This window comes from Procambarus clarkii, chromosome 45, assembly GCF_040958095.1.
Source record: "Procambarus clarkii isolate CNS0578487 chromosome 45, FALCON_Pclarkii_2.0, whole genome shotgun sequence".
NCBI lineage: Eukaryota > Metazoa > Arthropoda > Malacostraca > Decapoda > Cambaridae > Procambarus > Procambarus clarkii.
This window is the reverse complement of record NC_091194.1, coordinates 18,643,079-18,669,583: the sequence shown is the minus strand read 5'-3', so window position 1 is coordinate 18,669,583 and position 26,505 is coordinate 18,643,079. Positions and strand designations below refer to the sequence as shown.

The 26,505-nt window shown below is 49.2% G+C and overlaps 2 protein-coding genes across 2 annotated transcripts in view; one reads left to right on the top strand and one right to left on the bottom strand.

Annotated features, from left to right (window-relative positions):
• The window catches only part of LOC123769729 (MPN domain-containing protein), a 110,029-nt gene extending 104,806 nt beyond the window's left edge, over positions 1–5,223 (top strand). The window contains exon 13 of the mRNA XM_045760954.2: positions 1,521–5,223. The gene's annotated coding sequence lies outside the window, so the exon portion shown is untranslated. The remainder of the gene's footprint in view (positions 1–1,520) is intronic.
• LOC123769731 (heparan sulfate 2-O-sulfotransferase pipe) lies at positions 76–22,408 on the bottom strand. Its single transcript, XM_069301483.1, has 8 exons — positions 21,555–22,408; positions 20,042–20,167; positions 9,592–9,834; positions 6,635–6,745; positions 4,372–4,517; positions 1,611–1,740; positions 971–1,131; positions 76–564 (listed from the first exon to the last, which is right to left on the bottom strand). The coding sequence occupies exons 1-8, from the start codon at positions 21,623–21,625 to the stop codon at positions 311–313; spliced, it is 1,242 nt and encodes a 413-aa protein (XP_069157584.1). The 5' UTR covers positions 21,626–22,408; the 3' UTR covers positions 76–310.
• Between the last annotated feature and the right edge of the window lie 4,097 nt (positions 22,409–26,505).

Below are 26,505 nucleotides of genomic sequence, written 5' to 3'. Positions count from 1 at the left end.
ATTTAAAAACAGCTCCATATACACATACAGTAATTTCTAGGCAACAAGTGTTAAGTACCGTTAAGGAACAAAACTGCCTATTCCCTCCTATGCTGCTCAAGTAATTCTGGGAATCTAGCCCAAATTAATAACCTATTTTTAGTCAATTTCATTGCAAAGGTAGTCGTTTATCATTTGTTTTTTGCCTGCAATTGGAACCTCATCAGATAGATACATAGAGGTAAATCGGACAGCAATGCCTTGCCAGATAGGGCAAGCATTTCCAGATAGGGTTAAATACACAAGTAAAAAGGAATGCTATCTGGCAGAATTAATGCCTCAGCTCGATGTCCATCCTGTCCCATACGGCGAGACGTGGGACTTCGGTGGGCCTGGTTGGGAGCTCTGTAGTGGGTGCAGCTAACTTTTCTGCCACTTGCTGGTGCTGGAGGTGAAGCCGCTGCCGGAGGAAATCATAGAGCTCGTACTCCAACCCCAGCCTCTGCCGAAGCACCGTCAACACTTGCTCCGATACCTTGGGATACTTCTTTGGGTTCTTATTTACCAGACGCTGATCCTCAAACTCTACAGGAAAAAGAATTATTATAAGAAGAGATGATTTATAATAATAATAATTATAAATAATAATAAGAATATTATCATCATTTGGCTAGGAGTAGGTAACTATCAGCCTAAATACTTCCTACACAGTTGTTATTGGAAGCAGAAAATACTACCCTACAGTGTTAAACCATGACCTTGCAGTGTTACCATCCCACCTTAATACACCCCCATACTTTTTACCTCGCCTAAAACATTATCATCTCTCATCCTTAAATATACCTTCCTACCCCTTATTTGCTAAAAAAAAAAAAAAAAAAGTAAATTTTGTAAAGCCAGCTTCGCTTCACTTCACCCCCCCCCCCCCACACCCTCCCAAAACAAAATGTATTTCAGTTGCCTAGCTCACATGTCTGCCATCACATCTCACCTTGACTCCAGTATCTCTGTCGAGCTCCCTGGAAAAACATAGGGAGGTAGTGCTCCAGGACTCCCAACGTGGTGTTCCAGTGCTCCGCGAGCCCTACCACAGAGTACTCATATTCTGCATGGAATTTAGCTTTCTGCAGAGCCCACTTATTGCCCAGTTTTCTGTGGGTGAAATGGACAAAAGGGGACTGATTGGGCAATTGTATTTTTAGTATAAATGGTGGATGAATGTGTTGACTGGCTGGTAGGTGATTGCTTGTGTACTTTTTGGAATGGTTATTTTGAAAATAGGTTTATTTTTGCTCTAGTTGTCTGCCTAATTTTATTGAGCGACTCATCGATTGAATGCTCAATTAAATGGATGACTGGTTGAGTGGTTGCATAAGTTGGTTGACTGCTGGAATGATTAGTTGGACAACTAATAGTAAAAGGGCTTTGCTGTTTTGGTTAACTGATTAGCTGGATGTTTGTTTTGTTACTTGATTTAATGATTCTCCGATTTATTATTATAACTGACTTATTGATAAATTTTAATTCATATTATAACACAGACAGGAAGACTGTTTGACATTAGACAGAGCCAGCCACATAAATACACAGGCATTTATAGAGAAGAAATACAGATGCAGAATGAACTTTACAAGCAGGGTTCGTCCTGGCCGCACAGAAATGGGATGGCAGAGGTGAAGTCATTGGTGTCTGATTTCAAGTCACATTCAGTGTCATTTTCCAGCACGCACTCTTCCAGCTTTCTCCAGTACCACGTCCGACCTGTAAACCAATGATTGTATTAAGACATGGTGAGCACCATTTTAGCCACTTTATACCACCTCCTCCAACTCTAATCTTCAGCCCATCTTCAAACCACCTCTCCCATTATTTTTGTTTATATCAAAGGCAGTCACCTATTCATCAAAATACAGTAGTTCATTAAATTGTAAGCAGTGGCTTCTGTACACATGGAGGTTATTCTGCATATTAATTTCTCCTACATGTGACTGTGATTTCATCTAAGTGATCTGTGCATCTGTATAAATGTGTGGTTGACATGCTTGAAGGAAGGTAATGTGTGTTCGGTGTGTCCGGGTGTCTTATTATTGAAGTGTAATTACCGGAGGAGAGTTACGCTTGTGGTGTTCCATCTTCCCGGTACTCTGTCGTAAAACACTTAGAAACTACTGTACTGACTGTCTGGCCTCCACCACCTTCTCACTTAACATGCTTCAACTGTCTACCATTTTGTTTGCAAAAGGAAACTTTTTAATATTTTTTGATACCTTTGTTTCCTTATGTTGAATTTATGTTCTCTTGTTCTTGAAGTTACTGGTTTCAGGAATTCCTCTATCAATTTGGTTGATTCTTGTTATAATTTTGTAAGTGGTGATCATGTCACCTCTTTTTCTTCTAATTTACCTAGCTTTGGCTAATGTAATATCTCTAGCCTCTCCTTGTAACTCTTATTTTACCAGTTCTGGAAGTCATTTTTGTAGCATGCCTTTGCACCTTTTCCAGTTTATTGATGTGCTTCTTAAAAAATGGGCACCATACAACTGCTGCATATTCCAATTTTGGTCTCCCAAGTCATGAACAGTTTCTTAAGTATTTCACCATCCATGTAATTAAAAGCATGTCTGAAGTTGGAAAGCAATGCATATGCTCCTCTCACAATGTTCTTTGTGTGTTCCTCTGGGGACAGCTTTCTATCCGAAACTACCCCTAGGTCTCGTTCTTTATTAGAGTTCTGTAATTCCTTTCCACATAGTAATTTGTAGGTTATGTGTGGTCTTATTTTCTTCGATTCCACATTCCATAACATGGCATTTATTCACATTGAATTCCATTTACCACTTGACACTCCAAGCATTTATTTTATTTAGATCGGTTTGAAGGGCATTACAATCATCCGAGCCTTCTATCTTTCCCAGTATCTTAGCATCATCCACAAATAATTCTTTATTCCTTCTGGTAGATCGTTTCTGTAAACAACGAACATTATGGGTGCAAGAACTGAACCTTGTGGTACTCTGCTAGTAACACTCCTCCTGTCAGATACATTGTCTCTGATTGCTACCCTCATCTGTCTCATAAAATTTTCATCCATGTTAGAAGTCTCCCTGTCACTCCTCCAGCATGTTCCAGTTTTCAGAACAGCCTCTTGTGTGGAACTTGGTCAAAATTTAGGTCCAGATAGGCACAGTGAACCCAACCATATCTTTCCTGTAGTATCTCTGTGGCTCTATCATAAAAACCAAGTAGATTTGTTACACAGGATCTTCCTGTTCGAAAATCATACTGTCTATCCATTTTTATGTCATTACTCTCTAGGTGTTCAACCCATTTGGCTTTTAACTATTGTTTCTAGTGCTTTGACCACCACGCTTGTTAGTGATATGGGTCTACAATTTAGATGTTCCTCTCGACTATCATTTTTATAGATTGGTACTATGTTTGCCTTTTTCCATATATCTGCTAATATTCCTGTGCACAAGGATGTCTAGAATATTAATTGGAGTGGAATGCTCAGCTCAGTTGTACATTCTCGCAGCACTCAAGGTGAAACTCCATTTGGTCCAACTGCTTTATTTCTTCCTAGCCCCTTAATTAATTTGTCCACTTCATCTTGAGATACCTGTGTGTGTTCTATGGCATGCTCTGGAATTGGTATTTGGTCCGGCTCTTTAAAATCCCCATTTTGTACAAACACACCTTGAAACTGTTCATTTAGTGTTTCACACATTTCTTTTTCATTCTCGGTAGTCCTGTTCCTAGTTCTCAATCTCTGGATTTTATCCTTTACATGCAGCTTGCTTTTTATGAATTTATAGAAAAGGCCTGGATCTATTTTACATCTGTCTGCTATACCTTCCTAAAAGTTCCTTTCTGCTTCTCTCTCCTCACTTCTGTGTAAATGCTTCTTGCTTGCATGTAGTGCTGGTATCAACTGTTTCAGTGCCCCTATTATCTTCTAGATTATATCGCAAAGCATATTTAATTTCCAACAGGGCATGATCACTCTTTCCCAAGGGAGGTGTGTGTGTGTGTGACCTCCCTGTCCAATGCCTTTGAACGGCACCTAAACATCCCTCAAATCTCCTTCAGGTCATTGAAGGAGATTTGAGGGATGCTTATGAAGACAAGTATGAAATGCCATCCTCTGTCCAAGCCATCTGAATACTCATTCATGTGTGCCATCCTGCTCTCCTTTTTGTGCTGTCATCCTCTACCACTGTACTGTATATCCTGGCCTGTGTCATGGTCACAGCTATAGTGACCTTAACCATTCTTAGTCAAGTTCTGACAAATAATGATACTAATGGTCTAAAGAAAAGCTTCATTGCGACTGCAAAACTCCTTCCTTCCTTGCTACATATCCCAAACAATGCCATACCATCCCTCACTCACCACTTCCTGGTCTCTGCTTCTCCCTCAACGCCATCTCCAGCTTGACTCTCTCTTGGTTGACTCGCTTGAAGCGGAAGTGGGAGATGTACTTCTCTACAGGGTCTCTCACCAGTGTGATGTAGGCAGGGCGCTGACTCACGTACTGGCTGTTGACCAAGTCACCATGTCAGTTTATAAGTGAGAATGCTGCCTTGTTTTTCAAGAGAAGAAAAGCCAAACCAAACTCATGTATATGAGTTTGGTTTGTTATCAATAGGCCTTCTGAATTTTTGTACTCTTATCTTATTAAGATGATGTACTCTTGAGAATGTAAAGTAAGAATACAATAGTAAAGCAAAATGCTCGGATTCTGGCACAAGTCAAGACCACAAGAGCATAGAAAAGTAATCAAATTCCATGCACATTAATGCAAGTATTTATACTAAACAAAATCATATTACTGTATCTTGATAATGGGAAACTTTAATCATAAAACAGTTCACTGGGAACACTTTAGACCAACACAGGACAGAAATAGTGTCGGCTGCTGGAGGCAACAATTAGGAGTTTCTTAAATAAGCATGTCTATGGACCAAAAAGGAGACTATTAAACAACCCCAAAACCATCTAAATATTTGTGATGGTCTAAAAGCATATTACAGTTCCAATAATATAGTCTTCTTGTAAATTGGCAAATGACCCTTTGTCCTAAACAGAATATTCTCAACATATAGCTTTATTGTATTATAAATCATTGGTTTAAATGATATAAAAAGTGTATGCCAAACTTGTTTTCTTCGAAACGGTCTGAAGATTTTGGTTTTCTGTAATTGAAGTTGTAGGAAATACTCAAATAAATTATAAATAACATTTTATATTTTTTAGAATACACCGTATTACCATGAACAAACATTATGAAACCCCACCTAATGAAACCTAATCTAACTTTCACCTAACATAACTTTAACCTATCCATGGATTGGGAGTCGATAATAGCACTAATTACATAGTGGTTTTGAAGTCTTTACGTCCAAGGGAATCATCTCCCTGAGGAAGATTGCAGCAAGATGCTCTAGTCACAAATTGATTCTTAACTCCTCCCTCTAAACTGAAGAAAAAGACAGTATTGTCACGATAGTTAAAATATTTTGCTCAGTTGACAAACTCCAATAAGATGAGCCAATTCTAGCACATCATCCTCGCACCCGTAAGACATTAGCATTCCTAGTTAACAACCCGAGAACGTAGAGGATAATTCCCATTGTTGGAACATGAAACCTGTACTTAGACATACACTGAGGTCCCCCGAGGTCGACTACTGACCTCCACAGGTTCCAACCCACCACAGTTCACAAAGTCCTAGGTACTGTTATTTACTCCAAGGTGAACAAAGGCATTACCTGAAAGGAAATGTGCCAAACCGTTTCTGTCCCCACCTGGGGTTCGAACCCAGTACTGTATCTTAATCTGAAAGTCAAGGCCACAGACCACTGGACTATCAGACTCGTAAAAACACCTGAACAAAAAACGGAAGTAGATATCACACCAAACAAACAAAAACACACGCACACACAAAAAAGCAGTTATCTGCAAGAAGTACCAGACGATCCGGGATGTGGTAGATATGCGGGCCACTGCAAGTAACAGTCTGTTGGACCAAGTTATCACAAGCCGAGCCCAACCCCGGGCCGAGTGCGGGGAGTAGAAGAACTCCCAGAATCTCCTCCAGGGTATATCGGAAAACTTCAGGATTACCAGTCCTGGTTATTTTCCACTCTACACTTACTTTGTCCACTCATCCTTAGCAAGGAACTTCCAGACTACCTATGCGTATGCCTATTCCCCCCCCCTTGGGGAGCCGGTCGGCCGAGCGGACAGCACGCTGGACTTGTGATCCTGTGGTCCCGGGTTCGATCCCCGGCGCCGGCGAGAAACAATGGGCAGAGTTTCTTTCACCCTGAATGCCCCTGTTACCTAGCAGTAAAATAGGTACCTGGGTGTTAGTCAGCTGTCACGGGCTGCTTCCTGGGGGTGGAGGCAAGGTCGAGGACCGGGCCGCGGGGACACTAAAGCCCGAAATCATCTCAAGATAACCTCAAGATAACCCCCCTCCCTCCTCCCCATCCTTCTTCCCCACGAAAAGGAGGGGAATTTCAAAACCATTCTATGCAAGAATTCCCTTCCTCCATATCCCTTTCCAGAGTTACTCTCCCAGAAGTGCCCTCCAGACATCTCCGCGGTTCTGACACCTCGTTGTAGGCCGGGGGGGGGGGGGGATACCAACCTCCTGTGTTTAGTAAAATTGATGAAGAGTGAGAACCGGTCATAGCTCTTGGGCCAGAAGTTGTACTCGAACCAGGTGGCCAGGTTCTTCTGCTCCTCGTCACTCATCAGCCTGCGAGAACAAGGAAGGTTAACACAGCGGCCACATTATTAAGGCACCCACAACAACGGGGTATAAACAATTCAACTGGGAGAGCATAATAAGGGGCCGGAGAGAATTACGAAAATATATATGAATAATGAGAAGGTATAACTGGGAAACAAGAACTCAAGAGCCACCAATGAAAGGGTATATTAAAGGGGGTATATTTAGTAGTAGGCATCCTGCCGTCTCGGGAGACTATATATGGAGTTGCACTCTGGTTGTCTAGGCTGGAGTGTTCTCTCCAGGGAGCAAAGCCTGGGTAGGTTGGTATGGAGAAGCTGTTACCCATGCAGCAGGTCCCCCCTCACCCCACCCCTTTCCACTTCACTGAAATTGTTCAAAGGAAAGGCACACACCAATACGCCTGATTCCAGGGGGGCGGGGTATATTAGGAGGTATATTAAAGGGTATATTAAGCGGTACGAGAGGCCAGAAAATGGGCATAGAGAGTATAACAAGATGACAACAGCCAATGACGCAGCATGAGGAATTCACTCGCTGAGTTAAACAAATCAAACCGCTCAGATGAACTATTAACATGGAACAACGAGGCAGCAGAAGACATAAACACACAAATATTGACCAGGCATACATTATACTGACCAAGCTTAAAGACGCCATTTAGCTTGAATGGCTATTAAGATGGGGCCTTACAAAACGTGTACTGAAGGAAGATAAAATAGGCCCAAAAGGTCAATAACAAGGTACGAAGTAGTGGAAGAGGAGAAAGACACGTGTACAAGGATACAAAAAAGGCCCCAAGTAGGCAGCAAGCACTGAACAGAGTTCGTAAATGGTGTAGAAAGGGGGCATTGAAAGGGCAAGAAGATTAATAAACCACAGAAAGGAATGAAACAATGTTAAGGGATTCTGATCCCTGTTAGTATTGACAGGAATGTGTGGCCACGTCTGTGGTAATAATAATAATAGTAAAATATTAACAGGGATCAGAAGAGGGATATTGGCGATAAACTGTCCTTCAAAACACAAACAAATGGCCCCCATAACGTTATATTTACCGTAGTTATTTATACTCAGGCCATTGATGTATGTAAGGCAGTAATAATGGCAATGCCCGATAACCTGTGGGTATAGCCGATAACTTAAGGTTATGACTGATAACTCGTGGATATGGGATATAACTTGTGGGTATGGCCGATAACTTGATCTCAATATCAAGTAAAGAATTTGCACAACAAGCAAATTTTCGAAATATTATGATTTCCCAATAGGCCTTCCTGGGGCAACACTCCCCAGGAGCGCGCGAAGTCATGATAAGAATTTCCATAGTGTGTAATGTTAATATGCTCAGTACTACTCTCCACAGGGTTGTGTAAGCACGCAGTGGGGATAGGTGGGGGGGGGGGGGGCAGCGGGTGATATTGGGGGGAGCAGGGGGAGATATGGGGGGCAGGGGGTGATATTGGGGGAACATGGGCAGGAGGAAATATGGGGGGGGGGGGGGCAGGGGGAAATATATGGGGGGCAGGGGGAGATATGGGGGGGCAGGGGGTGATATTGGGGGGGCAGGGGGTGATATTGGGGGAACAGGGGCAGGAGGAAATATGGGGGGGGGGCAGGGGGAAATATATGGGGGGCAGGGGGAGATATGGGGGGGGGGGTAGGGGGTGATATGAGGGGGGCAGGGGGGAGATTGGGGGGGGCAGGGGGAGATATTGGGGGGCAGGGGGAGATATTGGGGGGCAGGGGAGATATTGGGGGGGAGCAGGGGGAGATATTGGGGGGGGGCAGGGGGAAATCTTGGGGGGAGCAGGGGGAGATATTGGGGGGGGCAGGGGGAGATATTGGGGGGCAGGGGGAGATATTGGGGGGGGCAAGGGGGAGATATTGGGGGGCAGGGGGAGATATTGGGGGGGGCAAGGAGATATGAGGGAACAGGAGGGAGGGGAAGGGTCAGGAATGTTGTTGTTGTTGTTTTTAGATTCAACTACCCGGAACCAAAAGTTGCAAGTAGCACGGGCTATGGTGAGCCCGTAGTGGCCTTACCTGGCACAGGAGCGGGGCTGTAACTGCGCGGGGTCAGGGAGGGAGGTAGAAAGGGAGGGAGGAGGGGGGGGGCTGAAGACACAGGAGGAGGGCAATACGGGGAGTGGGCTGAAAATGAAGGACATTCAGTCATAGTTGACGGGACGCCGGGCGCGTCTCCAAAAGACTGAATCACCCTCTGCCAACACGTCTCCGACGGTAGTGTTGAATATGTTCCAGTAGGCTACGTAAGCGCCATGGAGTCCTGTAAACGTGGCTACATATGCGAGGAGTCCTATAGACGTAACTACGTACACCAGGGGGTCCTGTAGACGAGCAGCCTACCTCTGCCAGGGGGGTCCTGTAGACGAGCAGCCTACCTCTGCCAGGGGGGTCCTGTAGACGAGCAGCCTACCTCTGCCAGGGGATCCTGTAGACGAGCAGCCTACCTCTGCCAGGGGGTCCTGTAGACGAGCAGCCTACCTCTGCCAGGGGGTCCTGTAGACAAGCAGCCTACCTCTGCCAGGGGGTCCTGTAGACAAGCAGCCTACCTCTGCCAGGGGGTCCTGTAGACGAGCAGCCTACCTCTGCCAGGGGGTCCTGTAGACAAGCAGCCTACCTCTGCCAGGGGGTCCTGTAGACAAGCAGCCTACCTCTGCCAGGGGGTCCTGTAGACAAGCAGCCTACCTCTGCCAGGGGGTCCTGTAGACAAGCAGCCTACCTCTGCCAGGGGGTCCTGTAGACAAGCAGCCTACCTCTGCCAGGGGATCCTGTAGACAAGCAGCCTACCTCTGCCAGCTAGGGGGTCCTGTAGACGAGCAGCCTACCTCTGCCAGGGGGTCCTGTAGACGTGCTCCTGGTGCTGGTAGTCAAGATCGTGAGCCAGAGACTTGAGGAGGGAGACCAGCGTCTGGCCGCCAGTGCGCGGGACACGGTTGAAGAAGAGCCAGATGGTGTCCGGCGTCCGGTTGGCGGCCGACGGCAGGATGACGGTGTCGTCGAGACGCGCCAACACCTCCTGCTTCTCCCGCCACCCGGGCTCCTCCGTCGTCGTCGTCGGCGTCGTCGTCCTGCCGGCGACAAAGTATTCATGACACTCGCCCTGCCCAAAAGGGGTTATATAAACTCGCGGAACAGCCTACCCGCCGAAGCCGCAAATGCCTATAGACACTACTGGAGTTCATGATCCATTTGGAACAAATTTCTCTGGAAAATTGGGGTGGGATCTTTGACAAGCCAGCGGACTCCTGTCCCTGTCGAGGCCACCTGATGGATTGTGGCCGTCAGGCAAATTCAGGTAAATATAAAGGTCTATTATTCGACACAAATAGTTTTGCCGTTCACCCACATGGCAAAAATGGAACAATAAATAATTACTCTCTTTGGGACACAATGGGTATGGGGTCCACTGCCACCCACAGGATGGGTATGGGGTCCACTGCCACCCACAGGATGGGTATGGGGTCCACTGCCACCCACAGGATGGGTATGGGGTCCACTGAAACCCACAGGATGGGTATGGGGTCCACTGCCACCCACAGGATGGGTATGGGGTCCACTGCCACCCAGAGGATGGGTATGGGGTCCACTACCACCCACAGCATGGGTATGGGGTCCACTGCTACCCACATGATGGATATGGGGTCCACTGCCACCCACATGATGGGTATGGGGTCCACTACCACCCACAGGATGGGTATGGGGTCCACTGCCACCCACAGGATGGGTATGGGGTCCACTGAAACCCACAGGATGGGTATGGGGTCCACTGCCACCCACATGATGGGTATGGGGTCCACTGCCAATCACAGGATGGGTATGGGGTCCACTACCACCCACAGGATGGGTATGGGGTCCACTACCACCCACAGGATGGGTATGGGGTCCACTACCACCCACAGGAATGGTATGGGGTCCACTACCACCCACCGGATGGGTAAGGGGTCCACTACCACCCACAGGATGGGTATGGGGTCCACTACCACCCACAGGATGGGTATGGGGTCCACTACCACCCACAGGATGGGTATGGGGTCCACTACCACCCACAGGATTGGTATGGGGTCCACTACCATTCACAGGATGGGTATGGGGTCCACTACCACCCACAGGATGGGTATGGGGTCCACTACCACCCACATGATGGGTATGGGGTCCACTACCACCCACAGGATGGGTATGGGGTCCACTACCACCCACAGGATTGGTATGGGTCCACTACCATTCACAGGATGGGTATGGGGTCCACTACCACCCACAGGATGGGTATGGGGTCCACTACCAATCACAGGATGGGTATGGGGTCCACTACCACCCACAGGATGGGTATGGGGTCCACTACCACCCACAGGATGGGTATGGGGTCCACTACCACCCACAGGATGGGTATGGGTCCACTACCACCCACAGGATGGGTATGGGGGTCCACTACCACCCACAGGATGGGTATGGGGTCCACTTACACCCACAGGATGGGTATGGGGGTCCACTACCACCCACAGGATGGGTATGGGGTCCACTGCCACCCACAGGATGGGTAAGGGGTCCACTGCCACCCACAAGATGGGTATGGGGTCCACTGCCACCCACAGAATGGGTATGGGGTCCACTACTACCCACAGGATGGGCATGGGGGTCCACTATCACCCACAGGATGGGTATGGGGTCCACTAACACCCACAGGATGGGTATGGGGTCTACTACCACCCACAGGAATGGTATGGGGTCCACTAACATTCACAGGATGGGTATGGGGTCCACTACCACCCACAGGATGGGTATGGGGTCCACTACCATTCACAGGATGGGCATGGGGTCCACTACCACCCACAGGATGGGTATGGGGTCCACTACCAATCACAGGATGGGTATGGGGTCCACTACCACCCACAGGATGGGTATGGGGTCCACTACCACCCACAGGATGGGTATGGGGGTCCACTACCACCCACAGGATGGGTATGGGGTCCACTACCACCCACAGGATGGGTATGGGGTCCACTACCACGCACAGGATGGGTATGGGGGTCCACTACCACCCACAGGATGGGTATGGGGTCCACTAACACCCACAGGATGGGTATGGGGGTCCACTACCACCCACAGGATGGGTATGGGGTCCACTGCCACCCACAGGATGGGTAAGGGGTCCACTGCCACCCACAAGATGGGTATGGGGTCCACTGCCACCCACAGAATGGGTATGGGGTCCACTACCACCCACAGGATGGGCATGGGGGTCCACTACCACCCACAGGATGGGTATGGGGTCCACTACCACCCACAGGATTGGTATGGGTCCACTACCATTCACAGGATGGGTATGGGGTCCACTACCACCCACAGGATGGGTATGGGGTCCACTACCAATCACAGGATGGGTATGGGGTCCACTACCACCCACAGGATGGGTATGGGGTCTACTACCACCCACAGGATGGGTATGGGGTCCACTACCACCCACAGGATGGGTATGGGGTCCACTACCAATCACAGGATGGGTATGGGGTCCACTAACACCCACAGGATGGGTATGGGGGTCCACTACCACCCACAGGATGGGTATGGGGTCCACTGCCACCCACAGGATGGGTAAGGGGTCCACTGCCACCCACAAGATGGGTATGGGGTCCACTGCCACCCACAGAATGGGTATGGGGTCCACTACCACCCACAGGATGGGCATGGGGGTCCACTACCACCCACAGGATGGGTATGGGGTCCACTAACACCCACAGGATGGGTATGGGGTCCACTACCACCCACAGGAATGGTATGGGGTCCACTAACATTCACAGGATGGGTATGGGGTCCACTACCACCCACAGGATGGGTATGGGGTCCACTACCATTCACAGGATGGGTATGGGGTCCACTACCACCCACAGGATGGGTATGGGGTCCACTACCAATCACAGGATGGGTATGGGGTCCACTACCACCCACAGGATGGGTATGGGGTCCACTACCACCCACAGGATGGGTATGGGGGTCCACTACCACCCACAGGATGGGTATGGGGTCCACTACCACCCACAGGATGGGTATGGGGTCCACTACCACGCACAGGATGGGTATGGGGGTCCACTACCACCCACAGGATGGGTATGGGGTCCACTAACACCCACAGGATGGGTATGGGGGTCCACTACCACCCACAGGATGGGTATGGGGTCCACTGCCACCCACAGGATGGGTAAGGGGTCCACTGCCACCCACAAGATGGGTATGGGGTCCACTGCCACCCACAGAATGGGTATGGGGTCCACTACCACCCACAGGATGGGCATGGGGGTCCACTACCACCCACAGGATGGGTATGGGGTCCACTACCACCCACAGGATTGGTATGGGTCCACTACCATTCACAGGATGGGTATGGGGTCCACTACCACCCACAGGATGGGTATGGGGTCCACTACCAATCACAGGATGGGTATGGGGTCCACTACCACCCACAGGATGGGTATGGGGTCTACTACCACCCACAGGATGGGTATGGGGTCCACTACCACCCACAGGATGGGTATGGGGTCCACTACCAATCACAGGATGGGTATGGGGTCCACTAACACCCACAGGATGGGTATGGGGGTCCACTACCACCCACAGGATGGGTATGGGGTCCACTGCCACCCACAGGATGGGTAAGGGGTCCACTGCCACCCACAAGATGGGTATGGGGTCCACTGCCACCCACAGAATGGGTATGGGGTCCACTACCACCCACAGGATGGGCATGGGGGTCCACTACCACCCACAGGATGGGTATGGGGTCCACTAACACCCACAGGATGGGTATGGGGTCCACTACCACCCACAGGAATGGTATGGGGTCCACTAACATTCACAGGATGGGTATGGGGTCCACTACCACCCACAGGATGGGTATGGGGTCCACTACCATTCACAGGATGGGTATGGGGTCCACTACCACCCACAGGATGGGTATGGGGTCCACTACCAATCACAGGATGGGTATGGGGTCCACTACCACCCACAGGATGGGTATGGGGTCCACTACCACCCACAGGATGGGTATGGGGTCCACTACCACCCACAGGATGGGTATGGGGTCCACTACCACCCACAGGATGGGTATGGGGGTCCACTACCACCCACAGGATGGGTATGGGGTCCACTAACACCCACAGGATGGGTATGGGGGTCCACAACCACCCACAGGATGGGTATGGGGTCCACTGCCACCCACAGGATGGGTAAGGGGTCCACTGCCACCCACAAGATGGGTATGGGGTCCACTGCCACCCACAGAATGGGTATGGGGTCCACTACCACCCACAGGATGGGCATGGGGGTCCACTACCACCCACAGGATGGGTATGGGGTCCACTAACACCCACAGGATGGGTATGGGGTCTACTACCACCCACAGGAATGGTATGGGGTCCACTAACATTCACAGGATGGGTATGGGGTCCACTACCACCCACAGGATGGGTATGGGGTCCACTACCATTCACAGCATGGGTATGGGGTCCACTACCACCCACAGGATGGGTATGGGGTCCACTACCAATCACAGGATGGGTATGGGGTCCACTACCACCCACAGGATGGGTATGGGGTCCACTACCACCCACAGGATGGGTATGGGGGTCCACTACCACCCACAGGATGGGTATGGGGTCCACTACCACCCACAGGATGGGTATGGGGTCTACTACCACCCACAGGATGGGTATGGGGGTCCACTACCACCCACAGGATGGGTATGGGGTCCACTAACACCCACAGGATGGGTATAAGGGTCCACTACCACCCACAGGATGGGCATGGGGGTCCACTACCACCCACAGGATGGGCATGGGGGTCCACTACCACCCACAGGATGGGTATGGGGTCCACTAACACCCACAGGATGGGTATGGGGTCTACTACCACCCACAGGAATGGTATGGGGTCCACTAACATTCACAGGATGGGTATGGGGTCCACTACCACCCACAGGATGGGTATGGGGTCCACTACCATTCACAGCATGGGTATGGGGTCCACTACCACCCACAGGATGGGTATGGGGTCCACTACCAATCACAGGATGGGTATGGGGTCCACTACCACCCACAGGATGGGTATGGGGTCCACTACCACCCACAGGATGGGTATGGGGGTCCACTACCACCCACAGGATGGGTATGGGGTCCACTACCACCCACAGGATGGGTATGGGGTCTACTACCACCCACAGGATGGGTATGGGGGTCCACTACCACCCACAGGATGGGTATGGGGTCCACTAACACCCACAGGATGGGTATAAGGGTCCACTACCACCCACAGGATGGGTATGGGGTCCACTGCCACCCACAGGATGGGTAAGGGGTCCACTGCCACCCACAAGATGGGTATGGGGTCCACTGCCACCCACAGAATGGGTATGGGGTCCACTACCACCCACAGGATGGGCATGGGGGTCCACTACCACCCACAGGATGGGTATGGGGTCCACTACCACCCACAGGATTGGTATGGGTCCACTACCATTCACAGGATGGGTATGGGGTCCACTACCACCCACAGGATGGGTATGGGGTCCACTACCAATCACAGGATGGGTATGGGGTCCACTACCACCCACAGGATGGGTATGGGGTCCACTACCACCCACAGGATGGGTATGGGGTCCACTACCACCCACAGGATGGGTATGGGGTCCACTACCACCCACAGGATGGGTATGGGGGTCCACTACCACCCACAGGATGGGTATGGGGTCCACTAACACCCACTGGATGGGTATGGGGGTCCACTACCACCCACAGGATGGGTATGGGGTCCACTGCCACCCACAGGATGGGTAAGGGGTCCACTGCCACCCACAAGATGGGTATGGGGTCCACTGCCACCCACAGAATGGGTATGGGGTCCATTACCACCCACAGGATGGGCATGGGGGTCCACTACCACCCACAGGATGGGTATGGGGTCCACTAACACCCACAGGATGGGTATGGGGTCCACTACCACCCACAGGATGGGCATGGGGGTCCACTGCCACCCACAGGATGGGTAAGGGGTCCACTGCCACCCACAAGATGGGTGTGGGGTCCACTGCCACCCACAAGATGGGTATGGGGTCCACTGCCACCCACAGAATGGGTATGGGGGTCCACTACCACCCACAGGATGGGTATGGGGTCCACTGCCACCCACAGGATGGGTATGGGGTCCACTAACACCCACAGGATGGGTATGGGGTCCACTACCACCCACAGGAATGGTATGGGGTCCACTAACATTCACAGGATGGGTATGGGGTCCACTACCACCCACAGGATGAGTATGGGGTCCACTACCATTCACAGGATGGGTATGGGGTCCACTACCACCCACAGGATGGGTATGGGGTCCAGTACCACCCACTGGATGGATATGAGTCCACTACCACCCACAGGATGGGTATGGGGTCCACTACCACCCACAGAATGGGTATGGGGGTCCACTACCACCCACAGGATGGGTATGGGGTCCACTACCACCCACAGGATGGGTATGGGGTCCACTACCACCCACTGGATGGGTAAGGGGTCCACTGCCACCCACAGGATGGGTATGGGGTCCACTGCCACCCACAGGATGGGTATGGGGTCCACTACCACCCACAGGATGGGTATGGGGTCCACTACCACCCACAGGATGGGTATGGGGTCCACTAGCACCCACAGGATGGGTAAGGGGTCCAGTGCCACCTACAGGATGGGTATGGGGTCCACTACCACCCACAGGATGGGTAAGGGGTCCACTGCCACCCACAGGATGGGTATGGGGTCCACTGCCACCCACAGGATGGGTAAGGGGTCCACTGCCACCCACAGGATGGGTATGGGGTCCACTACCACCCACAGGATGGGTATGGGGTCCACTGCCACCCACAGGATGGGTAAGGGGTCCACTGCCACCCACAAGATGGGTATGGGGTCCACTGCCACCCACAGGATGGGTATGGGGTCCACTGCCACCCACAGGATGGGTATGGGGTCCACTGCCACCCACAGGATGGGTATGGGGTCCACTGCCACCCACAGGATGGGTATGGGGTCCACTGCCACCCACAGGATGGGTATGGGGTCCACTGCCACCCACAGGATGGGTATGGGGTCCACTGCCACCCACAGGATAGGTATGGGGTCCACTGCCACCCACAGGATGGGTATGGGGTCCACTGCTACCCACAGGATGGGTATGGGGTCCACTGCCACCCACAGGATGGGTATGGGGTCCACTGCCACCCACAGGATGGGTATGGGGTCCACTGCCACCCACAGGATGGGTATGGGGTCCACTGCCACCCACAGGATGGGTATGGGGTCCACTGCCACCCACAGGATGGGTATGGGGTCCACTGCCACCCACAGGATGGGTATGGGGTCCACTGCCACCCACAGGATGGGTATGGGGTCCACTACCACCCACAGGATGGGTATGGGGTCCACTACCACCCACAGGATGGGTATGGGGTCCACTGCCACCCACAGGATGGGTATGGGGTCCACTGCCACCCACAGGATGGGTATGGGGTCCACTGCCACCCACAGGATGGGTATGGGGTCCACTGCCACCCACAGGATGGGTATGGGGTCCACTGCCACCCACAGGATGGGTATGGGGTCCACTGCCACCCACAGGATGGGTATGGGGTCCACTGCCACCCACAGGATGGGTATGGGGTCCACTGCAACCCACAAGATGGGTATGGTGTCCACTGCCACCCACAGGATGGGTATGGGGTCCACTACCACCCACAGGATGGGTATGGGGTCCGCTGCCACCCACAGGATGGGTATGGGGTCCACTGCCACCCACAAGATGGGTATGGGGTCCACTGCCACCCACAGGATGGGTATGGGGTCCACTACCACCCACAAGATGGGTATGGGGTCCACTGCCACCCACAAGATGGGTATGGGGTCCACTGCCACCCACAAGATGGGTATGGGGTCCACTGCCACCCACAGGATGGGTATGGGGTCCACTGCCACCCACAGGATGGGTATGGGGTCCACTACCACCCACAGGATGGGTATGGGGTCCACTGCCACCCAGAAGATGGGTATGGGATCCACTGCCACTCACAGGATGGGTATGGGGTCCGCTACCACCCACAGGATGGGTATGGGGTCCACTGCCACCCACAGGATGGGTATGGGGTCCACTGCCACCCACAGGATGGGTATGGGGTCCACTGTCACCCACAGGATGGGTATGGGGTCCACTGCCACCCACAGGATGGGTATGGGGTCCACTACCACCCACCGGATGGGTATGGGGTCCACTACCACCCACAGGATGGGGGGGGAATAGTAACCTTTAGTGATCATTACATATAATTAGCTTTGTTAATTAGGCATATTAATGCGGTGTGGCAAGGTACTTTGCCGCCTGTGAGAGGCGACCTATGTTGAGATGATTTCGGGGCTTAGTGTCCCTCCGGCCCGGTCCTCGTCCAGGCCTATTTTTTGTTACCCCCCCCCCCCCCGCAGGAAGCAGCCCGTAGCAGCTGTCTAACTCCCAGGAACCTCTATGCTGCTAGGTAAACAGGAGCATCAGGGGTGAAAGAAACTCATTTGTTTCCGCCTCCACCGGGGATCAGACAGAAACCTCAGGACTACGAATCCAAAGCGCTTTCCACTCAGCTGTCAGGGCCCCTTAGGTTTGGTGAGTGTGGCATGAGAGGTGAGTGGAGACGGACAGAGCACTGCCACAGCCACGACCATCCCACTAGGGAGGTGGGTGTATTTAAGGTCAATGGTCAGTTTTAAGTATACGTTATTTTAGTCATTATCATTGCCTGAGAGTAGGAACATTTTCAGCGTTTAGGGGGATTGATCTTTATATAAATTTTGTGAAATATAGAATTATTGAAGTTGTTGACCAGACCACACACTAGAAGGTGAAGGGACGACGACGTTTCGGTCCGTCCTGGACCATTCTCAAGTCGATTGTGTAACGACAATCGACTTGAGAATGGTCCAGGACGGACCGAAACGTCGTCGTCCTTTCACTTTTTTGTGTGTGGTCTGGTCAACATTCTTCAGCCACGTTATTGTGACTCATCGTCTGAATTATTGAAGTTATTTCTATTGTTTAGCCAATATTCCCTATTTTATATATTATCTCTCATAAATCCACGATTCTGTGTTATTGAATAAGTTTGCTGTGGGGTTTTCAAGCACAAATTAGTCTATTTAATATATATTCCTTTTGGTTTAATTTGAACCACACTTAACGTAAATACTATCCCCCCTTCAACTAAATACGGATGTCCCCTCTAGTGATTCCTGGATTAATTGGCTGTTTCCTGCCTCGCAGTCAGTTAGGGCAATTATTCAGTGGTTATGAAGTCAGGTGGTGGCAGCTTTTAAAGTCTCTAGTGAGTTGATGGTAACTGATAGTTGCAGTGTCCTTGTTTTGTGGCGCCTTGGTGATCAACCACACAGGTTATGAGACATCACTGGACTAGACGTTACAGTAAGGATAAACGGTGAACAACAGAACCGTTAAATAACGGCCAGCTAATGACCAGAAGCCAGATTCACGGAGCAGTTATGCAAGCACTTACGAACCTGTACATTTTTTCTCAATCTTTGGCGGCTTTGTTTACAATTATTAAACACTTAATGAGCCACGAAGCACCAGAAGGCTGTTTATAGCAATAACAACAGTGGATTGGGAAGTTTTCATGCTTGTAAACTGTTTAATAAATGTAACCAAAGGCGTCACAAATTGAGGAAAGATGTACAAGTTTGTAAGTACTTGCGTAACTGCTTTGTGAATCTGACCCCTGGAACAGTGAGGTTACAAGTTGTTACCCATCACAATGGTGGCAGCGGTGGGATTACCCATCACAATGGTGGCATCGGTGGGATTACCCATCACAATGGTGGCAGCGATGGGATTACCCGTCACAATGGTGGCAGCGGTGGGATTACCCATCACAATGGTGGCAGCGGTGGGATTACCCGTCACAATGGTGGCAGCGGTGGGATTACCCATCACAATGGTGGCAGCAGTGGGATTACCCATCACAATGGTGGCAGCGGTGGGATTACCCGTCACAATGGTGGCAGCGGTGGGATTACCCATCACAATGGTGGCAGCAGTGGGATTACCCATCACAATGGTGACAGTGGTGGGATTACCCATCACAATGGTGGCAATAATGGGATTACCCATCACAATGGTGGCAGCGGTGGGATTACCCATCACAATGGTGGCAGCTGTGGGATTCCGGGCGGGATGGCATTGACAGCGTACCTGGGGCGCGGGTCCTCACGACGGAGACTGTAGTCGTCGTAGTCGCCGATGTCGTCTCTTGAGTGTACCAGGAGCATCATCACGTACACCTTCAACCCCACCACACACGCTATGTACGGCAGGTACCTGAGGGGGTGAGGGGCAGGATAGACATCACACACTATGGGGGGGGGGGAGATTATTGCGGGGGGATATTATGGGGAAGGGATTAACCGCAAGGATTATGCTTCACTAAAAAAGGGATTCCAACCCTCTTGACATTAAAATAGTGATACTATTTAAATAGGGTTGGACGAGCATTGAACAAACGCGTTGCCAAGATTTACCTTGGTGATGGAAAGGTCAACACTGACGACCTTAGTGGTAATAACTAACACCAGGCGTCCTATCAACGCCAGTTAACAGATACTAGAAAATTAAATAGGGAAAAAGGACAAATGGAGCGATGAGAGATTTAAATTGGGGTCAAATTATTTAAAAAAAAACTTTGGAAATTTAAATTACTGAGGAATTAAATTTGATAACTCAAATCTTGAGGCTATTGAAGTGATGCGACAAATTAATTTTAAAAGTTGATATAAAACTAAGATACTAGTAAATGCCTAGATGAAAATCAGAGATAATGGGAATTGGTACATTGTCAAATCTTCAATATGTATATAATAACTGGGTAATTAGCTTAATAATATACCGGAGAACTGAAACATTATTAAATTTGAACGAGTAAAATACATTGGAAGGGAAACGAGGTGTGGGGGTTCAGGCAAGAGAGAGAGAGAGAGAGAGAGAGAGAGAGAGAGAGAGAGAGAGAGAGAGAGAGAGAGAGAGAGAGAGAGAGAGAGAGAGAGAGAGAGAGAGAGAGAGGGGGGGATAGAGAGAGAGAGAGAGAGAGAAGGGGGAGAGAGAGGGAAGGGGGAGAGAGAGGAGAGAGAGGGAGAGGAGAGAGAGGAGAGAGAGGGAGAGGAGAGAGAGGAGAGAGAGGGAGAGGAGAGAGAGGAGAGAGAAAGATAGAGAGAAAGAGAGAGAGAGAGAGAGAGAGAGAGAGAGAGAGAGAGAGAGAGAGAGAGAGAGAGAGAGAGAGAGAGAGAGAGAGGAGAGAGGAGAGAGGAGAGAGAGGGAGAGGAGAGAGAGGGAGAGGAGAGAGAGGGAGAGGAGAGAGAGGGAGAGGAGAGAGAGGGAGAGAGAGAGAGAGAGAGAGAGAGAGAGAGAGAGAGAGAGAGAGAGAGAGAGAGAGAGAGAGAGAGAGAGAGAGAGAGAGAGAGAGAGGAAGAGTGAGAGAGGAGAGAGAGGAAGATGAGAGAGAGAGGGGAGAGAGAGAGAGAGAGAGAGAGAGAGAGAGAGAGAGAGAGAGAGAGAGAGAGAGAGAGAGAGAGAGAGAGAGAGAGAGAGAGAGAGAGAAGAGGAGGAGGAAGGAGAGAGGCGAGAGAGGAGAGAGAGGAGGCAAGATAGAGAGTGGAGGAAGGAGAGAGACAAGAGTGATGGAGTTGTGAAGGTTAGTGTGATGGTGACTGACCTGAGGAGGGCGATGATGGTGCTGGCCTGGTCACTATTCCTCCAGCGCCTCATGGTGAGCGTCCACCCCATCTCTCCCTCACCACCACCACCAAGATTATCGCCCCAACACTTGTACTCTCTCAAGATAGTTTACCCTCTAAATCCTCCGCTTAGTTTTCTATTTCTTAATTCCGAGCACCGATAATAAATGTTCTTATTATTTATGTATTCAAACCTGATATTTGCGAATGTAATTTTCTTCAGCCTGATCACGTTTTCAAAAACTGATAATTATATTTTTCTATAGCAGTTAGTTGCTTTGCATTAAATTTTTGTTCCCTGAAACATTTTATTTTTTAATACTGTTTATCTAATTTATGGACCGTTTAGCACTTCTATGTCAGTCTTCTATTTTATTTCCAAGTTATTACCCTCGTCACTTCACACTATGTCTCGCATTCACATTTTCCCCGTAATTTGCGTTCCTTATTTGTGGTTCCTTAAGGAATATTTAAATCAAAACTTAACCAGTTCACTTCCGGCAAACATTCAATTCTTGATTTCGGATATTAATTTCTCATTAGGTTGCCCCCAAATACCTCACATTCACACGAACTACAGGTGCTATAACTGTTTTAAACATTGACGAAGCTTTTCATAACACCAATATTTTTTAAAATATTAATTGTAATCTTGAAATATACTGGGAGGCGCATGCTTCTGTTCTGACGAATCTAAGACTAATTTAAACTCTTAATGTGTATACGTTGTTAAACACTGTGCTCCTCTCGCTGTATCACTTGAAAATGATACAGAAAGCCTCTCCGTTTGTAACTATTAAGAGACTATAACCGCGGGTTGCGACTGCTGCCAAGGGTGGGCGAGGAATGAGCAGGCAGCCGGCGGGGACCCTACGGTACTCCACTCTCCGCTCAAGTTATCGTACACTGGAATTATATTTCATAAACCATTATAAAAAGTTAGCTTTAAAGCTCATAAATATTAGATTTCGATTGAAAAGCTTCATTCGTAAGAGATTAACACAGATCATTACAGTTGTTCTTGGACTGAAAAGGAGACAAAAAATTAACAACTTATGCTAAGAACAATTTTAGATATTAAATTGACAAAACAAATGACATAAAATCAAAATGACGAAACTTACTAAATGTAACATATAGCTTATGGTAATTTTAACTTATAAAGTCACTGTATATGTATAATATATATTTTTAGTTTCCCAAAATTTAAGTATATTATTCATTTTCCAAAGAAAAAGTAATAATAGAATAACTCATAATTATAAATATTTACCTTAATGTACAATAATAAAAATATGTTCAGTACACGAAGAACACGTCAGTTCACACCACAATACATGAAGAACACAACAGTTCACACCACAATACATGAAGAACACGTCAGTTCACACCACAATACATGAAGAACACAACAGTTCACACCACAATACATGAAGAACACAACAGTTCACACCACAATACATGAAGAACACAACAGTTCACACCACAATACATGAAGAACACAACAGTTCACACCACAATACATGAAGAACACGTCAGTTCACACCACAATACATGAAGAACACAACAGTTCACACCACAATACATGAAGAACACAACAGTTCACACCACAATACATGAAGAACACGTCAGTTCAGACCACAATACATGAAGAACACAACAGTTCACACCACAATACATGAAGAACACAACAGTTCACACCACAATACATGAAGAACAACAGTTCACACCACAATACATGAAGAACACGTCAGTTCACACCACAATACATGAAGAACACAACAGTTCACACCACAATACATGAAGAACACAACAGTTCACACCACAATACATGAAGAACACGTCAGTTCAGACCACAATACATGAAGAACACAACAGTTCACACTACAATACATGAAGAACACGTCAGTTCACACCACAATACATGAAGAACACGTCAGTTCACACCACAATACATGAAGAACACAACAGTTCACACCACAATACATGAAGAACACAACAGTTCACACCACAATACATGAAGAACACGTCAGTTCAGACCACAATACATGAAGAACACAACAGTTCACACCACAATACATGAAGAACACGTCAGTTCACACCACAATACATGAAGAACACAACAGTTCACACCACAATACATGAAGAACACGTCAGTTCACACCACAATACATGAAGAACACGTCAGTTCACACCACAATACATGAAGAACACAACAGTTCACACCACAATACATGAAGAACACAACAGTTCACACCACAATACATGAAGAACACGTCAGTTCAGACCACAATACATGAAGAACACAACAGTTCACACCACAATACATGAAGAACACAACAGTTCACACCACAATACATGAAGAACACTTCAGTTCACACCACAATACATGAAGAACACTTCAGTTCACACCACAATACATGAAGAACACTTCAGTTCACACCACAATACATGAAGAACACTTCAGTTCACACCACAATACATGAAGAACACAACAATTCACACCACAATACATGAAGAACACTTCAGTTCACACCACAATACATGAAGAACACTACAGTTCACACCACAATAAATGAAGAACAACTGTCATTCATTGATACATTATACAATAGAGGTGACACAATAGTTTTGTCATCCACTTGTGAATAACGAGATGTCTAGCTGATTATATTTACCTGAGGGCCACTAATACTAGTGGCCTCGATGTGGACAGGAAGCCGACGGCTTGTTAAAGTTCCCTCCACTTGAACTGATGATCTTTTCCAGCTGTATTGTAAAACCCAGCAGAAGAGTTTTGGCGTTCACGGCTTCGGCGGGTAGGCTGTTCCACGAGTTTACACAGCCTAGTGGTGAAAAAACATCAGAGCATCTCCTGTTTCCTGTTCAACATGGTGATATGAATTAGCTTCGCAGGAAGACATCAACTGAGAACAACATATGTTGTTGACAGTATCTGTTGACAGTTAGAGATCTATCAATTAAATTTGGAAAAAAGAGGAAAATGAATTAGTTTCAATAATTTTTAAAATATGAACTCAATGCAATGATGATTTTATCCAGCTAGCGTCTAGAATTTAATTTCTAGAAGTTCAAAACTATACATAAATGTTGACATTGATTGTGTTAACAAATTATGAAAGTAATTGGCACTAATAAAAATTATTTTCAAAGTTCCCACTCACAATCTATTCATGTTTGATCATATATCACTCCAGAATATTATCTATAAGAAGTATTGGAGCTTAGGCTCGTGTGGTGTGACACCTATATATAGTTAGGAGCACAGAAGGTTGTTCAATTGTCTTGAAGCAACTCGTTGTGTTGTTAAGGTGTGACGTTGTACGTCTGGCAGCACCGTGGAGCAGATGGCGCCGCGGGGTGACGGAGACCGCTATACTCTGTTACGCCTTGACTCTTGGTCTGCGTCACTGGTTACGCACTCCTGCGTCACTGGTTATGTTCACACCTGCGTCACTGGTTATGTTCACACCTGCGTCACTGGTCACTCACACCTGCGTCACTGGTTATGGTCACACCTGCGTCACTGGTCACTCACACCTGCGTCACTGGTTATGGTCACACCTGCGTCACTGGTCACTCACACCTGCGTCACTGGTTATGTTCACACCTGCGTCACTGGTCACTCACACCTGCGTCACTGGTCATTCACACCTGCGTCACTGGTTATGGTCACACCTGCGTCACTGGTCACTCACACCTGCGTCACTGGTTATGGTCACACCTGCCTCACTGGTCACTTACACCTGCCTCACTGGTCACACACCTGCCTCACTGGTCACACACCTGCCTCACTGGTCACACACCTGCCTCGCTGGTCACTCACACCTGCCTCACCGGTCACTCACACCTGCCTCACTGGTCACACACCTGCGTCACTGGTCACTCACACCTGCGTCACTGGTCACTCACACCTGCGTCACTGGTCACTCATACCTGCGTCACTGGTCACTCACACCTGCGTCACTGGTCACTCACACCTGCGTCACTGGTCACACATCTGCGTCACTGGTCACACACACCTGCGTCACTGGTCACACACCTGCCTCACTGGTCACACACCTGCGTCACTGGTCACACACACCTGCCTCACTGGTCACACACCTGCCTCACTGGTCACTCACACCTGCCTCACTGGTCACTCACACCTGCGTCACTGGTCACTCACACCTGCATCACTGGTCACTCACACCTGCGTCACTGGTCACTCACACCTGCGTCACTGGTCACTCACACCTGCGTCACTGGTCACACACACCTGCGTCACTGGTCACACACACCTGCGTCACTGGTCACACACCTGCGTCACTGGTCACACACCTGCATCACTGGTCACACACCTGCGTCACTGGTCACTCACACCTGCGTCACTGGTCACTCACACCTGCGTCACTGGTCACTCACACCTGCGTCACTGGTCACTCACACCTGCGTCACTGGTCACTCACACCTGCGTCACTGGTCACACACACCTGCGTCACTGGTCACACACCTGCGTCACTGGTCACACACCTGCGTCACTGGTCACACACCTGCGTCACTGGTCACTCACACCTGCGTCACTGGTCACACACACCTGCGTCACTGGTCACTCACACCTGCGTCACTGGTCACTCACACCTGCGTCACTGGTCACTCACACCTGCCTCACTGGTCACTCACACCTGCGTCACTGGTCACTCACACCTGCCTCACTGGTCACACACACCTGCGTCACTGGTCACTCACACCTGCGTCACTGTGATCACGCTCACATTGCACTTAGCAAATTCTAATTTTAGCATAATTAAAATTCCATTTACAACAGCCTATAATTAGTTGTTAATTACCACGAACAAGGCCATTGATGGAGGGATGATATATAGGCCTAATTCGCTATTTTAACCGATAATGTATTAGTGATATAGG

Excerpts from the sequence above, each read along its gene's own strand:
- LOC123769731 (XM_069301483.1), bottom strand. The coding sequence starts at position 21,625 with ATGGGGTGGACGCTCACCATGAGGCGCTGGAGGAATAGTGACCAGGCC. Across the intron at positions 9,835-20,041 it reads CGTGAGGACCCGCGCCCCAG|GACGACGACGCCGACGACGA; the intron begins GTACGCTGTCAA and ends TGTCGCCGGCAG. Across the intron at positions 6,746-9,591 it reads TACAGGACCCCCTGGCAGAG|GCTGATGAGTGACGAGGAGC; the intron begins GTAGGCTGCTCG and ends TTGTTCTCGCAG.